Source organism: Maniola jurtina, chromosome Z (genome assembly GCF_905333055.1).
Source record: "Maniola jurtina chromosome Z, ilManJurt1.1, whole genome shotgun sequence".
Classification (NCBI taxonomy): domain Eukaryota; kingdom Metazoa; phylum Arthropoda; class Insecta; order Lepidoptera; family Nymphalidae; genus Maniola; species Maniola jurtina.
The window spans coordinates 13,553,998-13,575,053 of NC_060058.1; the positions used below are offsets into that span (position 1 = coordinate 13,553,998).

At 36.7% G+C, this 21,056-nt stretch overlaps 3 protein-coding genes across 5 annotated transcripts; 1 reads left to right on the forward strand and 2 right to left on the reverse strand.

The window, feature by feature from the left end:
* On the reverse strand, positions 1-3,176 carry LOC123880333 (putative peptidyl-prolyl cis-trans isomerase dodo). Its single transcript, XM_045928396.1, has 3 exons — positions 2,942-3,176; positions 745-963; positions 1-451 (listed from the first exon to the last, which is right to left on the reverse strand). Exons 1-3 carry the CDS (start codon positions 3,003-3,005, stop codon positions 231-233), a joined length of 504 nt encoding a protein of 167 aa, XP_045784352.1. The 5' UTR covers positions 3,006-3,176; the 3' UTR covers positions 1-230.
* Positions 3,177-4,295: 1,119 nt separating this feature from the next.
* On the forward strand, positions 4,296-5,328 carry LOC123880626 (RNA polymerase II transcriptional coactivator-like). The gene is made up of 2 exons (XM_045928837.1): positions 4,296-4,696; positions 4,999-5,328. The coding sequence occupies exons 1-2, from the start codon at positions 4,634-4,636 to the stop codon at positions 5,254-5,256; spliced, it is 321 nt and encodes a 106-aa protein (XP_045784793.1). The 5' UTR covers positions 4,296-4,633; the 3' UTR covers positions 5,257-5,328.
* An 8,543-nt stretch (positions 5,329-13,871) lies between these two features.
* LOC123880625 (LITAF domain-containing protein) lies at positions 13,872-19,990 on the reverse strand. Of its 3 annotated transcripts, XM_045928834.1 has the most exons (5): positions 19,768-19,990; positions 19,229-19,496; positions 18,851-19,005; positions 18,151-18,304; positions 13,872-16,637 (listed from the first exon to the last, which is right to left on the reverse strand). In XM_045928834.1, exons 3-5 carry the CDS (start codon positions 18,990-18,992, stop codon positions 16,532-16,534), a joined length of 402 nt encoding a protein of 133 aa, XP_045784790.1. In that variant the 5' UTR covers positions 18,993-19,005; positions 19,229-19,496; positions 19,768-19,990; the 3' UTR covers positions 13,872-16,531. The 3 variants fall into 3 exon arrangements, with proteins under 3 accessions (XP_045784790.1, XP_045784791.1, XP_045784792.1); XM_045928835.1 differs by lacking the exon at positions 19,768-19,990 and having other exon boundaries at positions 19,233-19,381; XM_045928836.1 differs by lacking the exons at positions 19,229-19,496; positions 19,768-19,990 and adding an exon at positions 19,137-19,191.
* Between the last annotated feature and the right edge of the window lie 1,066 nt (positions 19,991-21,056).

Here is a 21,056-nt window from a genome sequence, read left to right on the forward strand (position 1 = left end):
GTACAAATTACCTGTAGAGTATTATTAATATTTGCATGCTGAAGTTTCAGTAAATATGCAGGGACTATTTAGACTTTTGTAAGCCACCCATATTAAGCAAATAAACAAATTTCATTTCATTACCTACCACATAATTACAGTATAACCAACTCAATTTTACAATACAATCAACTTAACTACAAACTAAAAGCTGAATGTAAAAATGGCAGAATAATCAAAAAGTTACCAAATTAAGCAGTTCTAAGAATGATGTGAACACCTGAGTCAGTATCTACCGGTCCGCTAAGTTGTCCGACTTGTAGTGAAAAAGCCACCAACTCAAATGGCTTCTGCATTTGGCCCTTCTTGAAACGTCCCAAGTCTCCATCACGCTTGGCCGATGAACAATCAGAATACGCACGAGCCAACTCTTCAAATGTAGCCTCTTTGTTTATGATTTTTTGGCGATATTCTGTAAAATAAATACAAATTATTCAAAACTATTTCATAGACCTTGCAAGGTATGCTAAAGGTGCAAGTGCATCCCACCTTTGGCTTCATCATTACTTGCCAGCAGATTTGATAGCAGCCAGCATGCCTACATAAATGATAACTTAAAATACTTCCATTAATAAAATTAATAGTTTGTGTTAAGGAACAAATAATAGCTAGTAAAATAATGATGTCGGTAATGTGATCTCAAAGTTTTTAGCCATTCCAAAATGAACCTAAAGTTTTCAAAACAAAAATTAATTTTCAAGGTACCTTTGACAATTTCCAAAGCCTCTTCCTTGGTCCTAGTGATATGATCTTCCCGCCAAGAGGAGGGTCGGCGGCTTCCAGCGTGCTTGACAAGCAGGTGGCTACACTGCACTTGACTGGGAGTTCCGTCGTCATCATCTTCCGCATCTACCAATGGAGCTGGCTCATCGGGCTTATCCCACTGGGATTTCTTCGTATGTTTATTCAAATAGTATATCATACCTGTAATAATTAGATAAATAATATAATTTTTATCCCATTCAATGTTGATGTTGGTCTCACGGCCAAAATTGCTTGATTCATATTATGATTTGTATTCATAATTATCATTTAGTATGTACATTTGTTTGTACACAATTATTTCCTAAGTTATAATAAGTTATTATTTTTTGTAAGTTCTATAGCATTCATGATGTTATCCTAATATCCTAATCCTAATTAGTATTATAAATGTGAAAATGTGGATGTTTGGATGTTTGCTACTCAATCACGCAAAAACTACTGGACAGATTTGGTTGAAATTTGGAATACAGATAGATTATACCTTGGATTAACACATAGGCTACTTTTATCCTGGAAAATCAAAGAGTTCCCGCGACGTAAATCCACGCGGACGAAGTCACGGGCATCAGCTAGTTTTTATAATAAAAAGTAAGCTCTGTTGTTTAATTTACTAAATTTGACATAAATAATGAAGTATGATTTGTACTAAAGTATAACATATAAATAGAATGGATCTGTAATTTTTTGGATAATAAGGTATTCTTTTGTAAAAAAAATGTGGACTATAGGGAGTCTTATGCAGTATTTCATAATCCAACAAATTCGATAGTTCGACACTGCCCTGCAAAACGTTTGTCGGATTACCGGGGGTCCACTGTATATATGTATACCAAAAAACTTTTGAAACTGTTTTTTTGTGTACTTGTAATCAATAACTCTGTTTCATCAATGTTTGTTTCATTTTTCAGAACGAAATCTGAGTACCAAAATGTAAAATTTGGTTTGGTTAGATTAGAGCATAAATATTCATGGGCACTCAGGTTCTCTTGGGCAATATTATCATTATCAATTAGTGTTTCGCTAGACTAGAATTTGATCATTCTGACCACATGTAGTCTTATCTAATCTATACTTCCCCTAGAGTATTTTCATGAAGAAGAAAGTCGGTCAGTTCAGTCCATCATTACATTTCACAAAATATGCTCCATATTCTATGATATCACTAGATTTGTTTAGTGAAATGGTCTATGGGAGATTATGGCGGCTTGTACCATATTCTTTTATAAAACAGCAGCTGATATGTATCACACTAATATTATAAAGGCGAAAGTTTGTATGTGTGTGTGTGTGTGTGTGCATGTGTGTGTATGTTTGTTACTCCTTCACGCAAAAACTACTGGACAGATTTGGCTGAAATTTGGAATGGAGATAGATAATATCCTGGATTAGCACATAGGCTACTTTTTATCCCAAAAAATCAAAGAGTTCCCACGGGATTTCAAAAAACCTAAATTCACGCGGGCGAAGTCGCGGGCATCGGCTAGTATATAATAATAATAATATCGTTTATTTGCAAAAAAGATTTACAAGATATGCATGGACCCCTAACTCCCAAAAAAGTATAGACTGTGCTTTGGGAGTTAGTGCCTTCCCTGTTGCATTTGCTCTAATTTAACTTAAAGTAATGTACGAATAAGTAAAAGTAAAAGTAAAGAAATTAAAATTAAGTTAATATAAATGAATAAAAGTATTTGTGTAGTATGGTATGTGTGTGCGTGTGCGTGTGTGTGTGTGTGTGTGTGTGTGTGTGTGTGTGTGTGTGTGTGTGTGGGTTGGTATGCCTATGGTGCAGATTAGCATGTTACTCTTAACTAGAACTACATTTTTACTATCCTGTAAGTTGAGACTAGCCAATTCAAAGCAATTCTTGGTATTTGGTAAAATGGCTTTCACCAACCAAGTACAATGGGTTTCTTTGCCACTTGCCAATCGATTGGTATACTTTAGATCAAGTATAAGACAAAACGTGGCACGCAGTGCAATTTTTTCTCTAAAGGAATGGTCATTTCAAAAAGCTTTTTGACTGGAATAATAACAATTATTTAGTATAAATCCCAGGTCCCAGCGTACCCAAATTAGAAACGGTTCTACAATGCAATAATATAATAAGATAATTAGGATAATAAGAGTTACTAACCAGTACTTCTGCTTTCGCGTGCTTCCCATCCTTCTGGAAGAGTTTCTTTGTGACTCGATGCCATTGTTTCAAAAGCCTCGCAAAGCAAAACAAGAAAACGATGGAGTTTAAATAATCGTCTAAATCTAACTAGCTCTTCTTGAAGTGATTCTTTTGGACACTTTTAGTTTTAAAATTAATTTTAAACGATTTTACAGCCGTGATGTGATTTACACAGACTATAAACTCACCATAAACTTAGGCAATAGAGTAGGTATGTACTCCATGGTCACCCATAGATTTTTGACAGTCGAATAATCTTATAGTGAACGCATCAATTCTACATGCGTTCACTATTTTATCGATAAACATTGTACATTGTAGAATTTACTATAGCTACGACAGCACCAGGGTTAGAGCCGTAGACAATTATGTTATTTTGTGGCCTGAAAGCCGTAGAATACCAGTAGAATACGGTAGGTAATTATCTGACTTAGACCGAACCTTTCATTATGTACTCACGACCTACCTATATCTTTTTTTTTCTCTCGTCTGGCTATACAAAGAACGTCAAGTTTGTAGTTAACTATTTGTAACAAGTTAGGGAAACTACATAATTATGGACTTCGTCTGTGCCGGCGCTCGCCGATACACGCACGCCCCCTTAGACCGCATTCCAGTCAGTTTTAACAAAACAAAATACTCCAAAAAGGCAGAGCACGCCCGCCAGCTAACACCAACACAGACGAAGTCCCGACCTATATCAGTCATTGCATATCCTTGGTAGGTAACCTGTGCTATAACAATGCTTTATTAATTTGTGAACCAATGTGTCAATGTCAAACGTGGTATATATTTTGACAAGTGCCTTAGGGATGGCGATTCTTTCCGAAAAACATCGATTTTTGAATCGATTCAAATCGTGACCTAATGAATCGATTCACAAAAAATCGAGGTCTATAAGATCGATTTCTGAAAAATCGATCTATTTTCAATTTTTGTTTATAATGTAATATAAATCTATTTTATTAAAAACAAGATACATATTATAATTTAACGATCTCTATCGAACAGAAAATAATAGCACGAAAGTAAAAAACAAAATAAAGCGGTGTACTTACCTATTTAGTCTCAATTAGTTATTATTCCGCAACAAATACTACATAAAAAACAGTATTTATTTCGCTTTATGAGAGTCACTCAATCAATCAACAATAAACAAATGAAATACCAAAAATAAATGTCGGCATCACGTAAATAATGTCAGTCCAGACGCAGATACAAAAAGTCAAAGACTACAAACGTTAGTTTTTTTATTCAAGAGACGCGAAGGAATCTAAACATACAGCCATCTCGCGAGTTTTTGAATAATTAATTCTTTAACGGGCAGCACTTTTATAATACGAGTACATTCAATTAATTGTAAATAGTTTTATGGTTAAAAAAAAAATCGAACGTCGATTTTCAAGGGTGAAAAATCGATTCACTGAATCGATTCAATACATTATATCGATTAAAAAATCGATCTTTTTGGCTCCAAAAATCGATTCTTTGATTTATCGATTTCAGATCGCTATCCCTAAAGTGCCTATTATTTCCATGTTATTTTTCCTACCTATTATTTTTTTAGGATCTGAATCCAACCACCCTGCGGATACTTGATCTATTTTGTACATACAAAAGAAATTCTGTAGATTCGCCTGCCGGTTCATCATGCCAAACAATAAAAACGAAGGAGGAAGGAGCAGCAGTGAAAGAGATGAAGGTCCTGTTGATGTAAGTTATTAATTAATTTGCATGTGCATAGAAAGGTTATGCAGGTGTTGTCCTTTTATCAATAATATTACTAATAAAATCTCTTTTTAGGGAAGGACATAGCTACTTTTATCCCAGAAAATCTGAGATTTAAAAAAAACCACTTAGACAAAGTCTCAGCATCATCTATCTCGTTTTGAATAAAGCTTGACTTAGATTTCTTTGCAACCTCATCATCGTCATGATCATCCCATCGCCGTGCTCAGTGCAAAGCATCATCTCCGTAGCAATCTAATGCATTAAAATTCATCTTTTTGTTTCAGCGTAACCAACCTCCGGAAAAAAAGGCCAAAATGGACGCCAAAAAAAAACGTAAAGAATTCAAATGGGTTCTACAAGGAAAGAAGTTAGTCAAGATCCGAGAATTTATGGGAATAGTATATATAGACATAAGAGAGTTCTATGAAAAAAATGGTGAAATGTTTCCGGGCCCGAATGGAATCAGTCTGACACCAGATATGTGGAAAAGGCTGTTATCATTAAGCGATGAAATAAATAAAGCTGTTAGATCACTCCATTAAGTTTCACTGTTTAATTTATATTAAGTAATTCATTATTAATTGAAATGGTGAATTAAACAAAACATTTTGTTACTAACTGCCTTTTATTTTCACCACTGGAACCGACCGACTGGAACTACATACCGACAAACTAACATAAAAATGATTACTATATTTTTTACTCATTAATTTCTTGGCACACAAGTTATAACATAAATGTTCCTTTAAACGTGGCACTTCATAGTAACAACATGTTCTAATTATCATCGTTTTCCACACTCCTGTCAATCGTAATACGCTTTAGATGCAATTGGTTTTTAAAAATTAAACACGTGCCATATAACTCTAAATTACATTATTCTTATTATCGTATTTGAGTTGATATTGATGTGCCTTACAGTGTACTCTAACAGCTGTATTCACAAACGTAAAGGTACTGTTACACATGCTCATTTCAAGCATGAAAGCATGCTTCTATTGAGCAGTTGCTACTTAGTAGCATGTGTGTCGGAAGGTTGCTCAAAATTAGCATGCTCATTTCGAGTTTGCTTAAAAATCAACAGGCGTGCGATTTTTGAGCATGTGTACAGTACCGTTACTATGAGGTCTCACAGTGCGCTTGAACGCATAGTGTAAGTTCCAGCAATCACATCATTGTAAATTGACGTGATACAGTCATCTGATTGGTGGAACGGACACTGTGCGTTCGAGCGCACTATGAGACCTCAGTAATGTTTGTGAATACGGGTGTTATTTACTTAAGTTCATAGAAATACTGTCAGTTTATGATTGGCAGGAGTGTATCACAGATGTTTGTCTGAATTTATTACTATGAAGAACTAGTGGAACATTTATATTATACTGTAAATGTATGAATAATCTAGACAATCTGTTGTTTGAGTGGGCAATACATCTGACACAAAGCATCATGAATGAGGAGTTGTAGTTGAGTGAATTGGAGTTCATATAACTAGATGGGACTAGATGGGGGGAGAGAGTATTCATACAGAAGTGCCTAAACTATTGTCACATGCACATCTGTATATTAACATTTGCATGTGACAGACAGTGTGTATGTTTGTCTGTTACCTTTTCAAAGCCTATCCATCACACATTTTTGACGAAATTCTGTACTGCTTGCATCTTGGAGCTGTCCGAATATATAGCCTACCTTTTATTCCAGTAAACCAACAATTTTAATGAGACCAAATTCACAGGGACCGGGTATCATTTGAGTATAAAATAAGTAGGTATATAATTATTCAGAATAATGCCTAAATAAAATTCATTTATGGTTCCTTAGTTCCTATATTAAAGGTGCCTACATTTATAAGTAGAATTATTGCCCTACTAATAACCTTGTATCCATTGCACCTTGTTATCAAACAGGTTGATAGGTATTACCGTTGTTGTCTAGAAGGAATCTATGGATTTTATTATACCTGTGGCTATTGCTATTATAAACACTAGGTCTAGCCATATAGCTCTAACTAGTTTTTGCTCGGTGCGCGAGCTGCTAAAGCAGCTCACGTGACGTGGTAAGGTTAACTTTATTATATGAAACCAAATTGATTTATTAAGATACATAATTCACCCCGAAAAACCCCATAAAATGACAGGCATTTCTATTTTTTGTAGAAAATGTAAGTCCGCCATCTTGGATTTGAAAATAAATGTCATTATCAAAATCAGCACCCTGGAAAACCCTGAAAACGATATCCATATTATTTTTTGTAAATTAGGATAATAATTTAGTAGGGTGCGTGGGTGCGCGGACCACTAAAGTGGTCCGCGAGCATGCAGAGTTTGTTTCACCGAGTAGACCTTCGGACCCTGATCATCTTTTGCCAAGAAACCACTCTTCCATCTTTTATAGCCTCCGAGATAGACACCGACGAAATTTGCACGGCGGCCATCTTGTTTTTCCAAAATTTTCCACTTTTTCTGTTAATCGTTTACTACATTCTTTAAAGATTGCGAGTTTCAACGAAATCGGTTGGAAAACAAAAGAGTTGCAAAAATCATATAGGCCGCCATCTTGTTTTTCTGAAATGTCATAATTTTTCCTTACTCATATCGCGCACCAAAACATATCTCCCATACATCAATGTATCGTTTTCTGTCTCTTTCTAGGAGAATGAGACATTCAATATTCGCCATACAAAATGTATGGAAAATTAAATTCCGCCATTTTGAATTTTTTTTCTATTCATCGAGTAGACCTTTGGGCCCTGATCATCTCTTGCCAAGAAACCACACTTCCATCTTTTATACCCTCCGAGCTGGACGCCGGCGAAATTTGAATGGCGGCCATCTTTTCTTCGCCATTTTGAATTTTTTTTCAGCTTTTTGGCAATTGGATGACGTCATGAATGACATTTGCTCGAGCACCCCCCACCTATCTTCAATACCTTAAGCGGGCCCTTCACCCGTCTCCGATATCCTCAATCATCAGCTCTCTTCATAATTTTGGCTTACTAAGTTTTTGTTTTCTATCTGACACCATCAGTGAAAAAAAAAATTTTCATACAAAATTTTACAGGAGTTTCTTAGTTGAAAATCTCGAAAATCTCCCCAAAAGTGGCAACACCGGTTGCATATCTCCATACTGCAAGCCGAGATACACAATCGATTCATACAAATTGACTTTCCAAAATGTTGCCAACTGCCTCAAAAACGTGATCAAAATTTAGAAAAATTAAAAAAAATACAAAATGGCCGCCAACTCGTTTCACAGAAAGATTTTACACGGTTTCATAATTTTCCTATTAACTACAGGATATACCGCGTCCGATGACGTTTCAATCTCTCCTCTCGCTCGCACCCACACGAAAGGGGATACCGTGAAAAAGATCGTGTCGAAAATCACTTTTACTTTGATAAATTCCAGTGTTGCCAGTCTCCGGTGACAAAAGTACCCAAATGTCATTTGTACAATCAAAACACATAATCGCTCATACTCGGATTTTGCTAAAAGTCCGTATTTCGATTTTTTACAATTTCCCGAAAATCTTGAAATTTCCCTAAAAATGGGGTAATTTTTTCCCACCGATCTATACCTCGAGTCTATACGTACAACCGCTTCATAGAAGCCGAATCGCTCCGATGTTGCCAACTTTGAGATATTTAACTTTTAAAATTGCGTTTTTTCGTACCTCGAACAAAACGGCCGCCATGACAGCCGCCATCTTGAATTTTTAAAAATCACTCCCGTTCTGTCAAAATACAGGATAATCGTGGGCGAAACAAGAAAAAACAATTATCCTCGATTACCCCGTTTCGGATCTGTGGCGCCGCGGTTCGGGGTCGAAAAATCAAAAATTTTGAAACGCTACGGCTCGGCCGCCATCTTGTTTTTCCAATTTTTTCCACATTTTCTGGTAACCGTTTACTTCATTCTTTAATAGTTGCCAGTTTGAACGGAGTCCCTTAAAAAACAACGGAGCTGCAAAAATCACCTCGGCCGCCATCTTGTTTTTCCGAAATGTCATAATTTTTCCCCAGAGGACTCCCGAATCCAACCACATCTCCCCTACATCACTATATCATTTTCCATCTCTTTCTAGGAGAACAATTATGTCAATGAGTCAGTGAGTCAGTCAGTGGTAATTGAGCTATATATAGTATAACTAGTGTTTCGCTCGGTGCGCGAGCTGCTAAAGCAGCTCGCGTGACGTGGTTAGGTTAACTTTATTATATAAAACCAAATTTATTTATTAAGATACACAATTCACCCCGAAAAACCCATAAAATTACACCCATTTCAATTTTTTGTAGAAAATGTAAGTCCGCCATCTTGGATTTCGAAATGAATGTCATTACCAAAATCAGCACCCTGGAAAACCCTGAAATTGACATCGATATTGTTTTTTGTAAAAACGGGGTAGTTGAGGTTAATAAAGTAGGGTGCGTGGGTGCGCGGACCACTAAAGTGGTCCGCGAGCATGCAGAGTTTGTACCACTGAGTAGACTTTCGGACCCTGATCATCTTTTGCCAAGAAACCACTCTGCCATCTTTTATAGCCTCCGAGATAGACACCGACGAAATTTGTGCGGCGGCCATCTTGTTTTTCCAAAATTTTCCACTTTTTCTATTAATCGTTTACTACATTCTTCTAAGATTGCGAGTTTCAACGAAATTGGTTGGAAAACAAAAGAGTTGCAAAAATCACGTCGGTCGCCATCTTGTTTTTCTGAAATGTCATAATTTTTTCCCTACTCGCCTCCCCCACCCGAACACATTTTTCCTACATTATTGTATCGTTTTCCGTCTCTTTCTAGGAGAATGAGACATTCAATATTCGCCATACAAAATGTATGGGAAAATAAATTCCGCCATTTTGAATTGTTTTTCTATTCATCGAGTAGACCTTTGGATCCTGATCCTCTTTTGTTAAGAAACCACACCTCCATCTTTTATACCCTCCGAGCTGGACGCCGGCGAAATTTGTATGGCGGCCATCTTTTCTTCGCCATTTTGAATTTTTTTTCAGCTTTTTGGCAATTGGATGATGTCATGAATGACATTTGGTCGAGCACCCCCCACCTATCTTCAATACCTTGAGCGGACCCTTCACCCGTCTCCGACATCCTCGATCATCAGCTATTTCCAAATTTTTCCTCGATTTTTTTTTTGTTTTCTATACGAAACCATCAGTGAAAAAAAAAAATTCATACAAAATTTTACAGGAGGAGTTTTTGGGGAAAATCTCGAAAATCTCCCCAAATGTGGCAACACTGTTTACATATTTAGATACTGCCGGTTGAGTCACACAATCGATTGATACATGTCGACTTTCCAAAATGTTGCCAACTGCCTCAAAAACGTGATCAAAATTTCGGAAAATTTGAAGAAAATACAAAATGGCCACCAACTCTTTTTGCAGAAGCAAATTAGATAATTTTACAACTTTCCTATTAACTACAGGATATACCGCTCCCGATGACGTTTCAATCTCTCCTCTCGCTCGCACCCACGCGAAATGATCGTCCCTGAAAAAAGACAATGTCGAAAATCACTTTTTTTTTGATAAATTCCAGTGTTGCCAGTCTTCGGCGACAAAAATAAGCAAATGTCATTTGTACGAGCAAAACGCATAATCGCTCATACTCGGATTTTGCGAAAAGTCCGTATTTCGATTTTTTACATTTTCGCAAAAATCTTGAAATTTCCCGAAAAATGGGGTAATTTTTCCCCACCAATCTATACCTCAATTTCATACGTACAATCGCTTGATAGAAGCCGAGTCGCTCCGATGTTGCCAACTTTGAGATATTTAACTTTTAAAATTGCGTTTTTTCGTACCTCTAACTTAGCGGCCGCCATGACAGCCGCCATCTTGAATTTTTAAAAACCACTCCCGTTTTGTCAAAATACAGGATAATCGTGGGCGAAACGTGAAAAAATAATTATTCTCGACTATCCCGTCTCGGATCTGTGGCGCCGCGGTTAGGGGTCGAAAAATGAAAATTTTGAAAACGCTCCAGCTCGGCCGCCATCTTGTTTTTGCAATTTTTTCTACCTTTTCCATTAACCGTTTACTACTTTCCTAAATAGTTACGAGTTTAAACAAAATCGGTTGGAAAACAAAAGAGCTGCAAAAATCACGTCAGCCGCCATCTTGTTTTTCCGAAATGTCATAATTTTTCCCCAGTCATCTTCCTCACCCAAACACATTTCCCCAACATCACTATATCATTTTCTGTCTCTTTCTAGGAGAACAATTGTATCAATGAGTCAGTGAGTCAGTGAGTGGTAATCGAGCTATATATAGTATAATATAATAACTAGTGTTTTGCTCGGTGCGCGAGCTGCTAAAGCAGCTCGCGTGACGTGGTTATGTTAACTTTATTATATTTAACCAAATTTATTTATTAAGATACACAATTCACCACAAAACGACACCCATATCAATTTTTTTCTTAAAAAGTGCATGTCCGCCATCTTGGATTTCAAAATAAATGTCGTTATCAAAATCAGCGCCCTGGAAAACTCCGAAAACGACATCCATATCATTTTTTGTAAAAATGGGGTAGTTGAGGTTAATAAAGTAGGGTGCGTGGGTGCGCGGACCACTAAAGTGGTCCGCGAGCATGCAGAGTTTGTTTCACCGAGTAGACCTTCGGACCCTGATCATCTTTTGCCAAGAAACCATTCTTCCATCTTTTATAGCCTCCGAGATAGACACCGACGAAATTTGTACGGCGGCCATCTTGTTTTTCCAAAATTTTCCACTTTTTCTATTAATCGTTTACTACATTCTTCAAAGATTGCGAGTTTCAACGAAATCGGTTGGAAAACAAAAGAGTCACAAAAATCATATAGGCCGCCATCTTGTTTTTCTGAAATGTCATAATTTTCCCCTACTCATATCACGCATTTAAACATATCTCCCATACATCAATGTATCGTTTTCTGTCTCTTTCTAGGAGAATGTGACATTCAATATTCGCCATACATTTTCTATGGGGAAAAAAAATCCGCCATTTTGAATTTTTTTTCTATTCATCGAGTAGACCTTCGGACCCTGATCATCTCTTGCCAAGAAACCACACTTCCATCTTTTATACCCTCCGAGCTGGACACCGGCGAAATTTGTATGGCGGCCATCTTTTCTTCGCCATTTTGAATTTTTTTTCAGCTTTTTGGCAATTGGATGACGTCATGAATGACATTTGGTCGAGCACCCCCCACCTATCTTCAATACCTTGAGCGGACCCTTCACCCGTCTCCGACATCCTCGATCATCAGCTATTTCCAAATTTTTCCTCGATTTTTTTTTTGTTTTCTATACGAAACCATCAGTGAAAAAAAAATTTTTCATACAAAATTTTACAGGAGGAGTTTTTGGGGAGAATCTCGAAAATCTCCCCAAATGTGGCAACACTGTTCACATATTTCGATACTGCTGGTTGAGTCACACAATCGATTCATACTTGTCGACTTTCCAAAATGTTGCCAACTGCCTCAAAAACGTGATCAAAATTTCGAAAAATTAAAAAAAATACAAAATGGCCGCCAACTCGTTTCACAGAAAGATTTTACACGGTTTCATAATTTTCCTATTAACTACAGGATGTACCGCTCCCGATGACGTTTCAATCTTTCCTCTCGCTTGCACCCACGCGAAAGGGGATACCGTGAAAAAGACCGTGTCGAAAATCACTTTTACTTTGATAAATTCCAGTGTTGCCAGTCTCCGGCGACAAAAATACCCAAATTTCATTTGTACGAGCAAAACACTTAATCGCTCATACTCGGATTTTGCGAAAAGTCCGTATTTCGATTTTTTACATTTTCGCAAAAATCTTGAAATTTCCCGAAAAATGGGGTAATTTTTCCCCACCAATCTATACATCGAGTCTATACGTACAATCGCTTCATAGAAACCGAATCGCTCCAATGTTGCCAACTTTGAGATATTTAACTTTTAAAATTGCGTTTTTTCGTACCTCGAACAAAACGGCCGCCATGACAGCCGCCATCTTGAATTTTTAAAAACCACTCCCGTTCTGTCAAAATACAGGATAATCGTGGGAGAAACCAAGAAAAATAATTATCCTCGATTACCCCGTTTCGGATCTGTGGCGCCGCGGTTCGGGGTCGAAAAATGAAAATTTTGAAAACGCTACGGCTCGGCCGCCATCTTGTTTTTCCAATTTTTTTCACATTTTCTGGTAACCGTTTACTACATTCTTTAATAGTTGCGAGTTTGAACGGAGTCCCTTAAAAAACAAAGGAGCTGCAAAAATGACGACGGCCGCCATCTTGTTTTTCCGAAATGTCATAATTTTTCCCCAGAAGGTTCCCGAAACCAAACACAACTCCCCTACATCATTATATCATTTTCCGTCTCCTTCTAGGAGAACAATTATGTCAATGAGTGAGTCAGTGGTAATTGAGCTATATATAGTATAATAAAATCTATGTATGTTATATTTTCTTCAAAAAGTAGGCATCCTTTGTTCTAATATCTGTGGATGAAATTAATAGATTCATCCTACATCAATAGTTTGATGATAACAAGGTTGTATAGAATCAGGCAGTATTTTGTGGAAGTCCATGATATCATTCATCAGCCTGTAAGGCCTGAAAATTGACATAGGCCTTTCCAAGAGCGCGCCACCAAACACCAAACTCCGCCTTCCTCATCCACCCGCTCCCCGCCACCTTCTTCAGGTAATCGGTCCAGCGAGCAGGTCGTCCAATTAGTGCAAATTAAGCTTTTGGTTCCTTGGATAACAAGGTTATAAATTATTTATGACGCATAATATTACAGACTCCTCCTCCTACTCTGGTCCTGAGTATAGCTAATACTCCAGGTTAACATACAGATAGTTTTATATCCGAAAAAACTCTAGTATTTACTGTTATTGTATGTTTACTGTTTATTAGGATAGAGAATAACTTTTTTGTTGATGTTGCCCCTCAAGCAATATACTACTCTTGCTCCTTAACTTTGTCAAATCTTGACTGATTTTAACAATACTTTTGTTGTACTGTCAGTACCCCATCTTGTTCAGCCAGGGCACAGCAGGTCAACTTAGTCAATAACAAATACCTGTCAGCATTGTACATAGGTGCAAAACTTCACCATAGGTAGCTATTAGGTCATACATAAATGAAAAACATAAGGTAGGTATGTAGGTAATTTTTGAACTTTAATATGCACTTATGTACCTATACAATTAATAAGTTAATAACAGCTTAGTATCAAGCCACATACATGTTTAGTTACATACAAAATGTAGATTAATTATTTCTAAATATTTAAAATTTAATTTATATTATAATAATAAAACTATATTATGCTAGTAATTAAAATAAATTGTAAGTCTATAAAAATGAACTAATTTAAGCTCACGTAAACAATGTTAACAAAATAAGATCATCTTGAAAACTAAAGTGTTTGACACTAAATAAAAATTAGACAACCAATGGGCGCTTGCCTAAAAAACCAGGTTTTCGGTGCCGACAAGTCTGTGTGGGTCGGTACTGATCAATGAGGGTAAAATAGGTTCAAATAAAATCTTATGAGGTCTCACATAAAGAGACAGATAGGTCGGTGCGGATCCATACTGATTGGTGCGGCTAAAATAGCCCCATATTAAGAGATCCCATAGAAAGAGACAGGTATATATAATTATTATAGTAGGTATATATATTGATGGTGATGGATATTGTATAAGAGTGCCACCCCCCCCCCCCCCCGGCCAAAGTCTTCACTCCAGCCATCCAAGCACGCTCCAGAAGCCGATTAAACCAGTAAGCACCCTTACATGACGCTATTTTACCCACACTGACTTGTCGATTACAGAAATCTTTTTTTACACGCACGCTAAGTAGGTATCAAGAGTCTGATTAAAATTTTACAAAGTAGACAAGTTCTCTAACCTATAAACATATTAATACATTCAAATTAAACTGTGATAGATATAAGTAGGTATATAGGTAAAAATTACAAGGCAAGTATTAATCTTATGGCGCAGAGTTGAAAGTAGTACTGAAGTTAGCTTCTGAACTCACGACATCGTTTGCCTGCAATGTTACGCGTTCTAATGAGTAGATGTACTCAACTAATAGTTGTCCAAATTTTTTTCAGGGTTGGTTAATTTTATGACATTCATGTCTGCAATCGACGAAGTCGCGGGCATCCTCTAGTTTACATATAATTTGTAAATGCTCCTGATCAGTATGCAACCCAATCTGAACATTTAAAAACACCATACACAAATGTCCGACAAATCTTTAAATACACTGAGTTTCTGAGATCCTTCTCAAGTATTAATGAGCAACATCATAATATATGAAATAATGAAAGGCATATTTAATACTTATACATTATAGTAATCGAAGAAAATACAATATGATCACTGGAGTTACCAGTCCATTTACAGTCTCTATATGTAAAGCTGCTATGGCACATCTAACTGATTTTGTCATCGAAAAACCGAGACCAAACCTTTGTAATCTATAAAGCAGCCGCTTTCGAGAAACACAATATTTGTAATATAAAATAAAGATACAAAATATAGATTCAAAACTGACTCCTCTAAAGGTATGCCTCCACTATCGGGATTCGGCAAATGATTAGAGTTCGAACACATCTTACGACAGTACGGCAAATCAACTGGTTACATTATGGATATAACTACGGGGACTGTTTTATGTTTAGCGAATTTTTACAGACGCCACATTCTGTGACAGCGAATAGTTCTCTTCGCGCCAACCATTCGGGTTAGTGTAAATGTCACTATAACACGAATCATTTGCCGAATGCCGCTAGTGGAGTCGTACCATAAAACAGACTAGCAGATGTGATTCATTAATTCAAGTACATAGACGCAGAAAAAATATTCAACATATTAAAACACTTATTCACTTATCTTTACAATTATTCTTTTAGCTTCTTCATTCAAAGAGTGATGTTTTAAGGATTTGAACACCTGGTGTAAATCAATCAAAGGCAGTGGAGGTTTACAAGAAACTGGTTAGGTTTGAAGAAGGAAAAAGAATCAAATGGTGTTACTTGGACCAGCTTCATATTATTGGCTGTTATATTTTAAAGGTAAATACTAAAATGGTTACAAATTAACTGTATTTAGAGGGTTAAAAAAGGAAAATGCCTTCCTAAATTAGTAGGTTGACGAAAACTGCCTAGCAACTAAAAAATTAAACATCAACAGGATAATTAAATACTTAAATAAAACTATATGTGGAATCAAGTTATTTATTATGGGCGTAATTAAGTTAGGGGCTTAGGGCATCCATAAATTCACTATTGTGGTTCTATTTATATTAAGTAAGATTGAAATCAAAAGAAAATATGTATGTATATGTAATTTGCAAACAGCTTACAAATAATATGTATTATATTAGTGGTCAATAATTTGAAGTGTTTGCAAAGTACATTAAATTACTGTTTAGGCCGGAAATAAAGTTTAGAGCTGAGTAATAACAAAAGACAAGGGGCAAGTCAAGTCGTAACTATTAGTCGTAGTTCAAGTTTTTAGTCGCCGGCAAAATAATTTCCTCTATTCAAACAAGAAACAATCACAAAAGTTGAAAAACACCAACTTCTTTCTTTGTTCTGCCATAATCAAACTTTTCTCAAAAAATTATAGGTAGTTTCACTCAGGAATCAGGATAGTGAAAGGATTCTAACTTTACCCCGTATATCCAAATCTGTTCCGGCGTTCAGAGGTTATGGTGAAATAAAAAAAAACTCACATACATACACAAACCCTGAAAACATTACACTTCTTGTTTGGGCTGTCATGTAATAAATACTAAAAGTTATCGTCTGTAGCGCCCAAGATATGCACCGCAATTAGGACACGTGTGGTGAACATCCATGCAGCTGCCGATGCAGCATGGGATCAAACAGCATCCACATACACCTCTGTAATATGAAAACATTTTCTTAATAAAACTTTTGAGCTTATCCATACTAATATTACAAATGCAAAAGTGTGTCTGTCTGTCTGTATGTCTGCCTGTCTGTCTGTCTGTCTGCTACCTTTTCACGGCCCATCAGTTTAACCGATTCTGATGAAATTTTGCACATGGTTAGCTTATATCCCGGGGACGGACATAGGCTACTTTTTATCCCGGAAATTCAAAGAGTTCCCACGGGATTCCTAACAACCCACCCGCCTAACCAATTTGTATGAAATTTGATACTGAGGTAGCTTGCGTCCCTGTTATTGATATAGGCAACTTGTTATCCCGGAAAATCAAACATTTCCCACGGGATCTTTAAAAACCTAAATCCACGCGGACGAAGTCGCGGGTATCCTCTAGTTACAATATAAATAAAAACCGGCCAAGTGTGAATCTGACTCTAGTTCCACTCCTTACCATTGTGCAATATTATGTACTTTTTAAATTTACATGGCTGCCATTTTGAAATTTTCATAATTTGTTGTTTTAGTGGCAATAGACATACATACACCTTAAATTTTTTAACTCTCTAGTCTCTACATATTACGGTTCATGAGATACAGCCCACTGAGAGACAGATGGACAGACGGACGGATAGTGAGGCTTAGTAATAGGGTTTCATTGGCACCCTTTGAATACAGAATCCTAGTTTTAACATAGTATTATAACTTCCAGGGTAGTCTAGTACCCTTCGTGTGGGAGTCAGACTCGCACTTGACCGTTTTTTTATTAATTAATACAGAGAAAAAGACCAGTAATCACATCAGCATGCAATGAGAAAGCCTTAAGGTGCATTCTCATGAATCTAGTTTCAAGGTGCTGATGACGTATAGTTGTTCAACAAAAGTGTACTATAAGTGAAATTCGCTTGCTTAAAAAATATTAACTACTAGCCGATGCCCGCGACTTCGCCCGCGTGGATTTAGGTTTTTCGAAATCCCGTGGGAACTCTTTGATTTTCCGGGATAAAAAGTAGCCTATGTGCTAATCCAGAATATTATCTATCTTCATTCCAAATTTCAGCCAAATCCGTCCAGTAGTTTTTGCGTGAAGGAGTAACAAACATACACACACACACACACACACACACACACACACACACATACAAACTTTCGCCTTTTTAATATTAGTGTGATTAAACTTGTGATGAAATAATATAGATCCAAGACATAGTCGCTAACTATGGGCCTCATCAATAAATCAGAAATAAAGAGATTCATGAGAGGACTAGAGTGACTGACATAGCTTAGTGGGTCGCGACATTGAAATTACTGGGCAGGGCACATAACTATTTCCATCATAACCCATAGATGCTGGGGTCCCAAGGCACTAAACCTCATACTAGGTGGATAGGCAACATCAAATGAGTCCCAGGGAGCTGCTGGATTCAGGCTATGTCCAGCAGAGGACGTCTATCGGTTGACGATGATAATGATGATGATGAGCTGTAGTATAAGAAAATATTTTCTTACCCTAACATAAATATGATGGTCCCAGCTATATAAGCAATAAGTCCTGGCTTGGTCTGTGTATCCGTATTCATTTCAGCATGACAGCTTGGGCATATCATGTGAGTCGGTTGAGGTCCCACTGGCACCACTGTAGTCACTATTGCAGGACCTGACGCTGATTATGTAACAAAAATTTTGGTATCAGACACATAATCAACGACAATCATTTATTGAAGCGAAAACTTCTATAGAGCATAGAGGTTTCTTTACAATTTAGATTTTGGGATGGGTAAAAACTTCAAGGTTGTGTCACCAACATGCCAATGTTATTAGCTTTATTAGCTTTTACTGGTACCTTAAACACTCAAGTTTAAAAGCATTTTAGATGTACAGTAAACAACAACTTATTCCCTTATTATTAGTACTTAATTCCTTCTATTTACCATTTTTATAAATGGTCAAAAGTTATCAAATGGTTTTTACACTGTACTGTATGTTCTGCATTATTAAGAAACTTCAGAAATCAATAGTTATTTTAAAGATATTTTGAAAAATGATTCAATAATGAGTGCCAGTATTATTACTACAGTATTAAACACAAATTATTGCTTCACCTTCACTTCAATCAGAAAATGGAAACTGTTACAAGGCCATATATTAGTCATAACGCCAAATATTTTAAGGTCAAAATAATGCTTTTCAATAAAAGTCTCATACTTACAAGGGTGGTATTGAGGTGTGTATGGGCTGGAAGGTCCCACACCTCCCACAGCCTGGGAATAGCTAGGCGGGGCGGCCGGAGGGGGTTGCATTGTGTGCCCGTTACTCCAACCATATGGAGGAGGATAACTGCTTTTCTCCATTTTTGAAGACTAACTACAAAGAAAACAAGTAAACAATCTTCACTTCAATGGCTTGCGCACACAATTTAACTTCTTGTGATGCAATACAATCGTGTTGCTATTTTTAGGTATGATTCCAACATGCGATAAAACGCAGATGCTCACAAGTCACATTCGTGGTGTCTACGCGTTCTTATTCTATGAATACTGAACGTGAATTCATACGATATAATTAAGAAATTGAGGAGAGATCGTACCTACAGAGCTTTAATATTATGTAGACTAAATAATGACTACTTTATTTTTGTATTTACAATAATATTTTTTGAACACAGTTTTTTGGTCACTTGATAGTGAAATCACAGATCATGAGATCTGAGATGATCTAGTCCTGTGTCAGTCACGACCGATTCGGTCATTTGACTGAGGTCGCGCAAAAGTACTGATGAACGAGTCAGTCGTTTTTGACCGATCCGGTTCAACCAGTCGCCACGAACCGAGAACCACCGAGAACGAAGAATGAAACTAAAAAATATTGAAAGAAATGATTGGTCTACAGATCGTAGTAAAATAGTTATAGTAAGTAATAATATATAGATATGGACTAGGTAGGTAGGTATATTTTCCCAATATTTAGCCTTGTTGTTATGTTCATTGTAAAATCGTAGGTATCTACCTACTTCATTTAGGCAACACGTGTATATGAGATGCATAAGGTTTTTATTATGTATAAATCTTAACATAATGATTAAACACGTTTAAAAATAAAAGCTCAATTAAAAAGATAGGTAATTACATCATAACAGTGCATACAATCGGGAAAAATATTACAATAATGCAGCGATTTTGAACCCGCGTCGTCGGATGACCTATAACGAAACGCGAAACTATACGAAACGAGCGTGCGCAATCGAGACTTGGAGTCTCATCGTCCGATTCACGACTGACGACTGAGACTGAGTACCGAATACCGATACATTCGTGAGGAACGAAGAGCAATCATGACTGATTGGATCGAAGTACCGAAGTACCGAAAAGTACCGAACGACTGATGACTGATGAACGACCGAAAAGATCTCAGTCGTTGCTGTAATCAGTACTTGAACGACCGAATCGCAGAGAATGAACGATTGACACAGGACTAACCAGTCTAATTAGTGGAAATTATGGGGCCTATGCCAAAGCAGTGTTACCAGTGGCAGATAGTCAATTGTAACATGAGACAGCTCAAAATGTAACATTTTCACGAGAAAAGTAACATTTCCTTATTTTATGTGAAAAATGAAACTAATAAGGTACACAGGTTAATATGGCACTTTATTATACAAAAAAAAAACAGTTTTCTGTCCCATTAATTAAGCTTAAGGTGGAAGCGACGGGCCTGCCCGCAAACTTCAAATTTTATTTGGTTTCTAATAGGGAAAAAGCTCTAAAGGGCTAGAAAAGGGACCCATGACGACTTTAAGGCTAACTCTACAGAGTACTTTTTACATGCTAACTCGTACAAAAAACTAGGATAAAACCATGGTAAAACCAACATCGTGAGTGGGAACACTTTGTCTGGGTGGCTCGGAGGCCGGAGCAGTTTTCCCAACTTAGAGGTTTTCCCCCCTTTAGGGGGTAAATAAGTGAGGTGGGATTTTTTTAGGGGTGATATATTTTTAGGGATTTTTTGACATCTTACATTATTTTCTTTTTTTTTTTAATAAGAAAAATGGAGGTATAAAAATTAGGACCTGGAGTAATATTTGATTTAGCCAATCGTAGGTATTTATTTGATGACCTGCTTAGCGACATCTAATAATAAAATAAAATAAATAAATAAAATCGTTTTATTGCAGGTTAGGGACCCATATAAACAGTAAAAAATACAAAATATAATATAAAAATTAAAATAGTTTAAAATGAAATAGTTAGTCATTTTACGTTAGGGATCTGGTGTACCCGTAGCCAGTGTTTATAGAACACATTGTCAGGGGACGCCTGAGCGACGACTTTAAGCATCTTATTTTTAGAATTGCGGACTGTTTCCCAGAAACCCGCAATTCTATTTCGTATAATGGCGTAGTAGTCCGGGACTCCAGC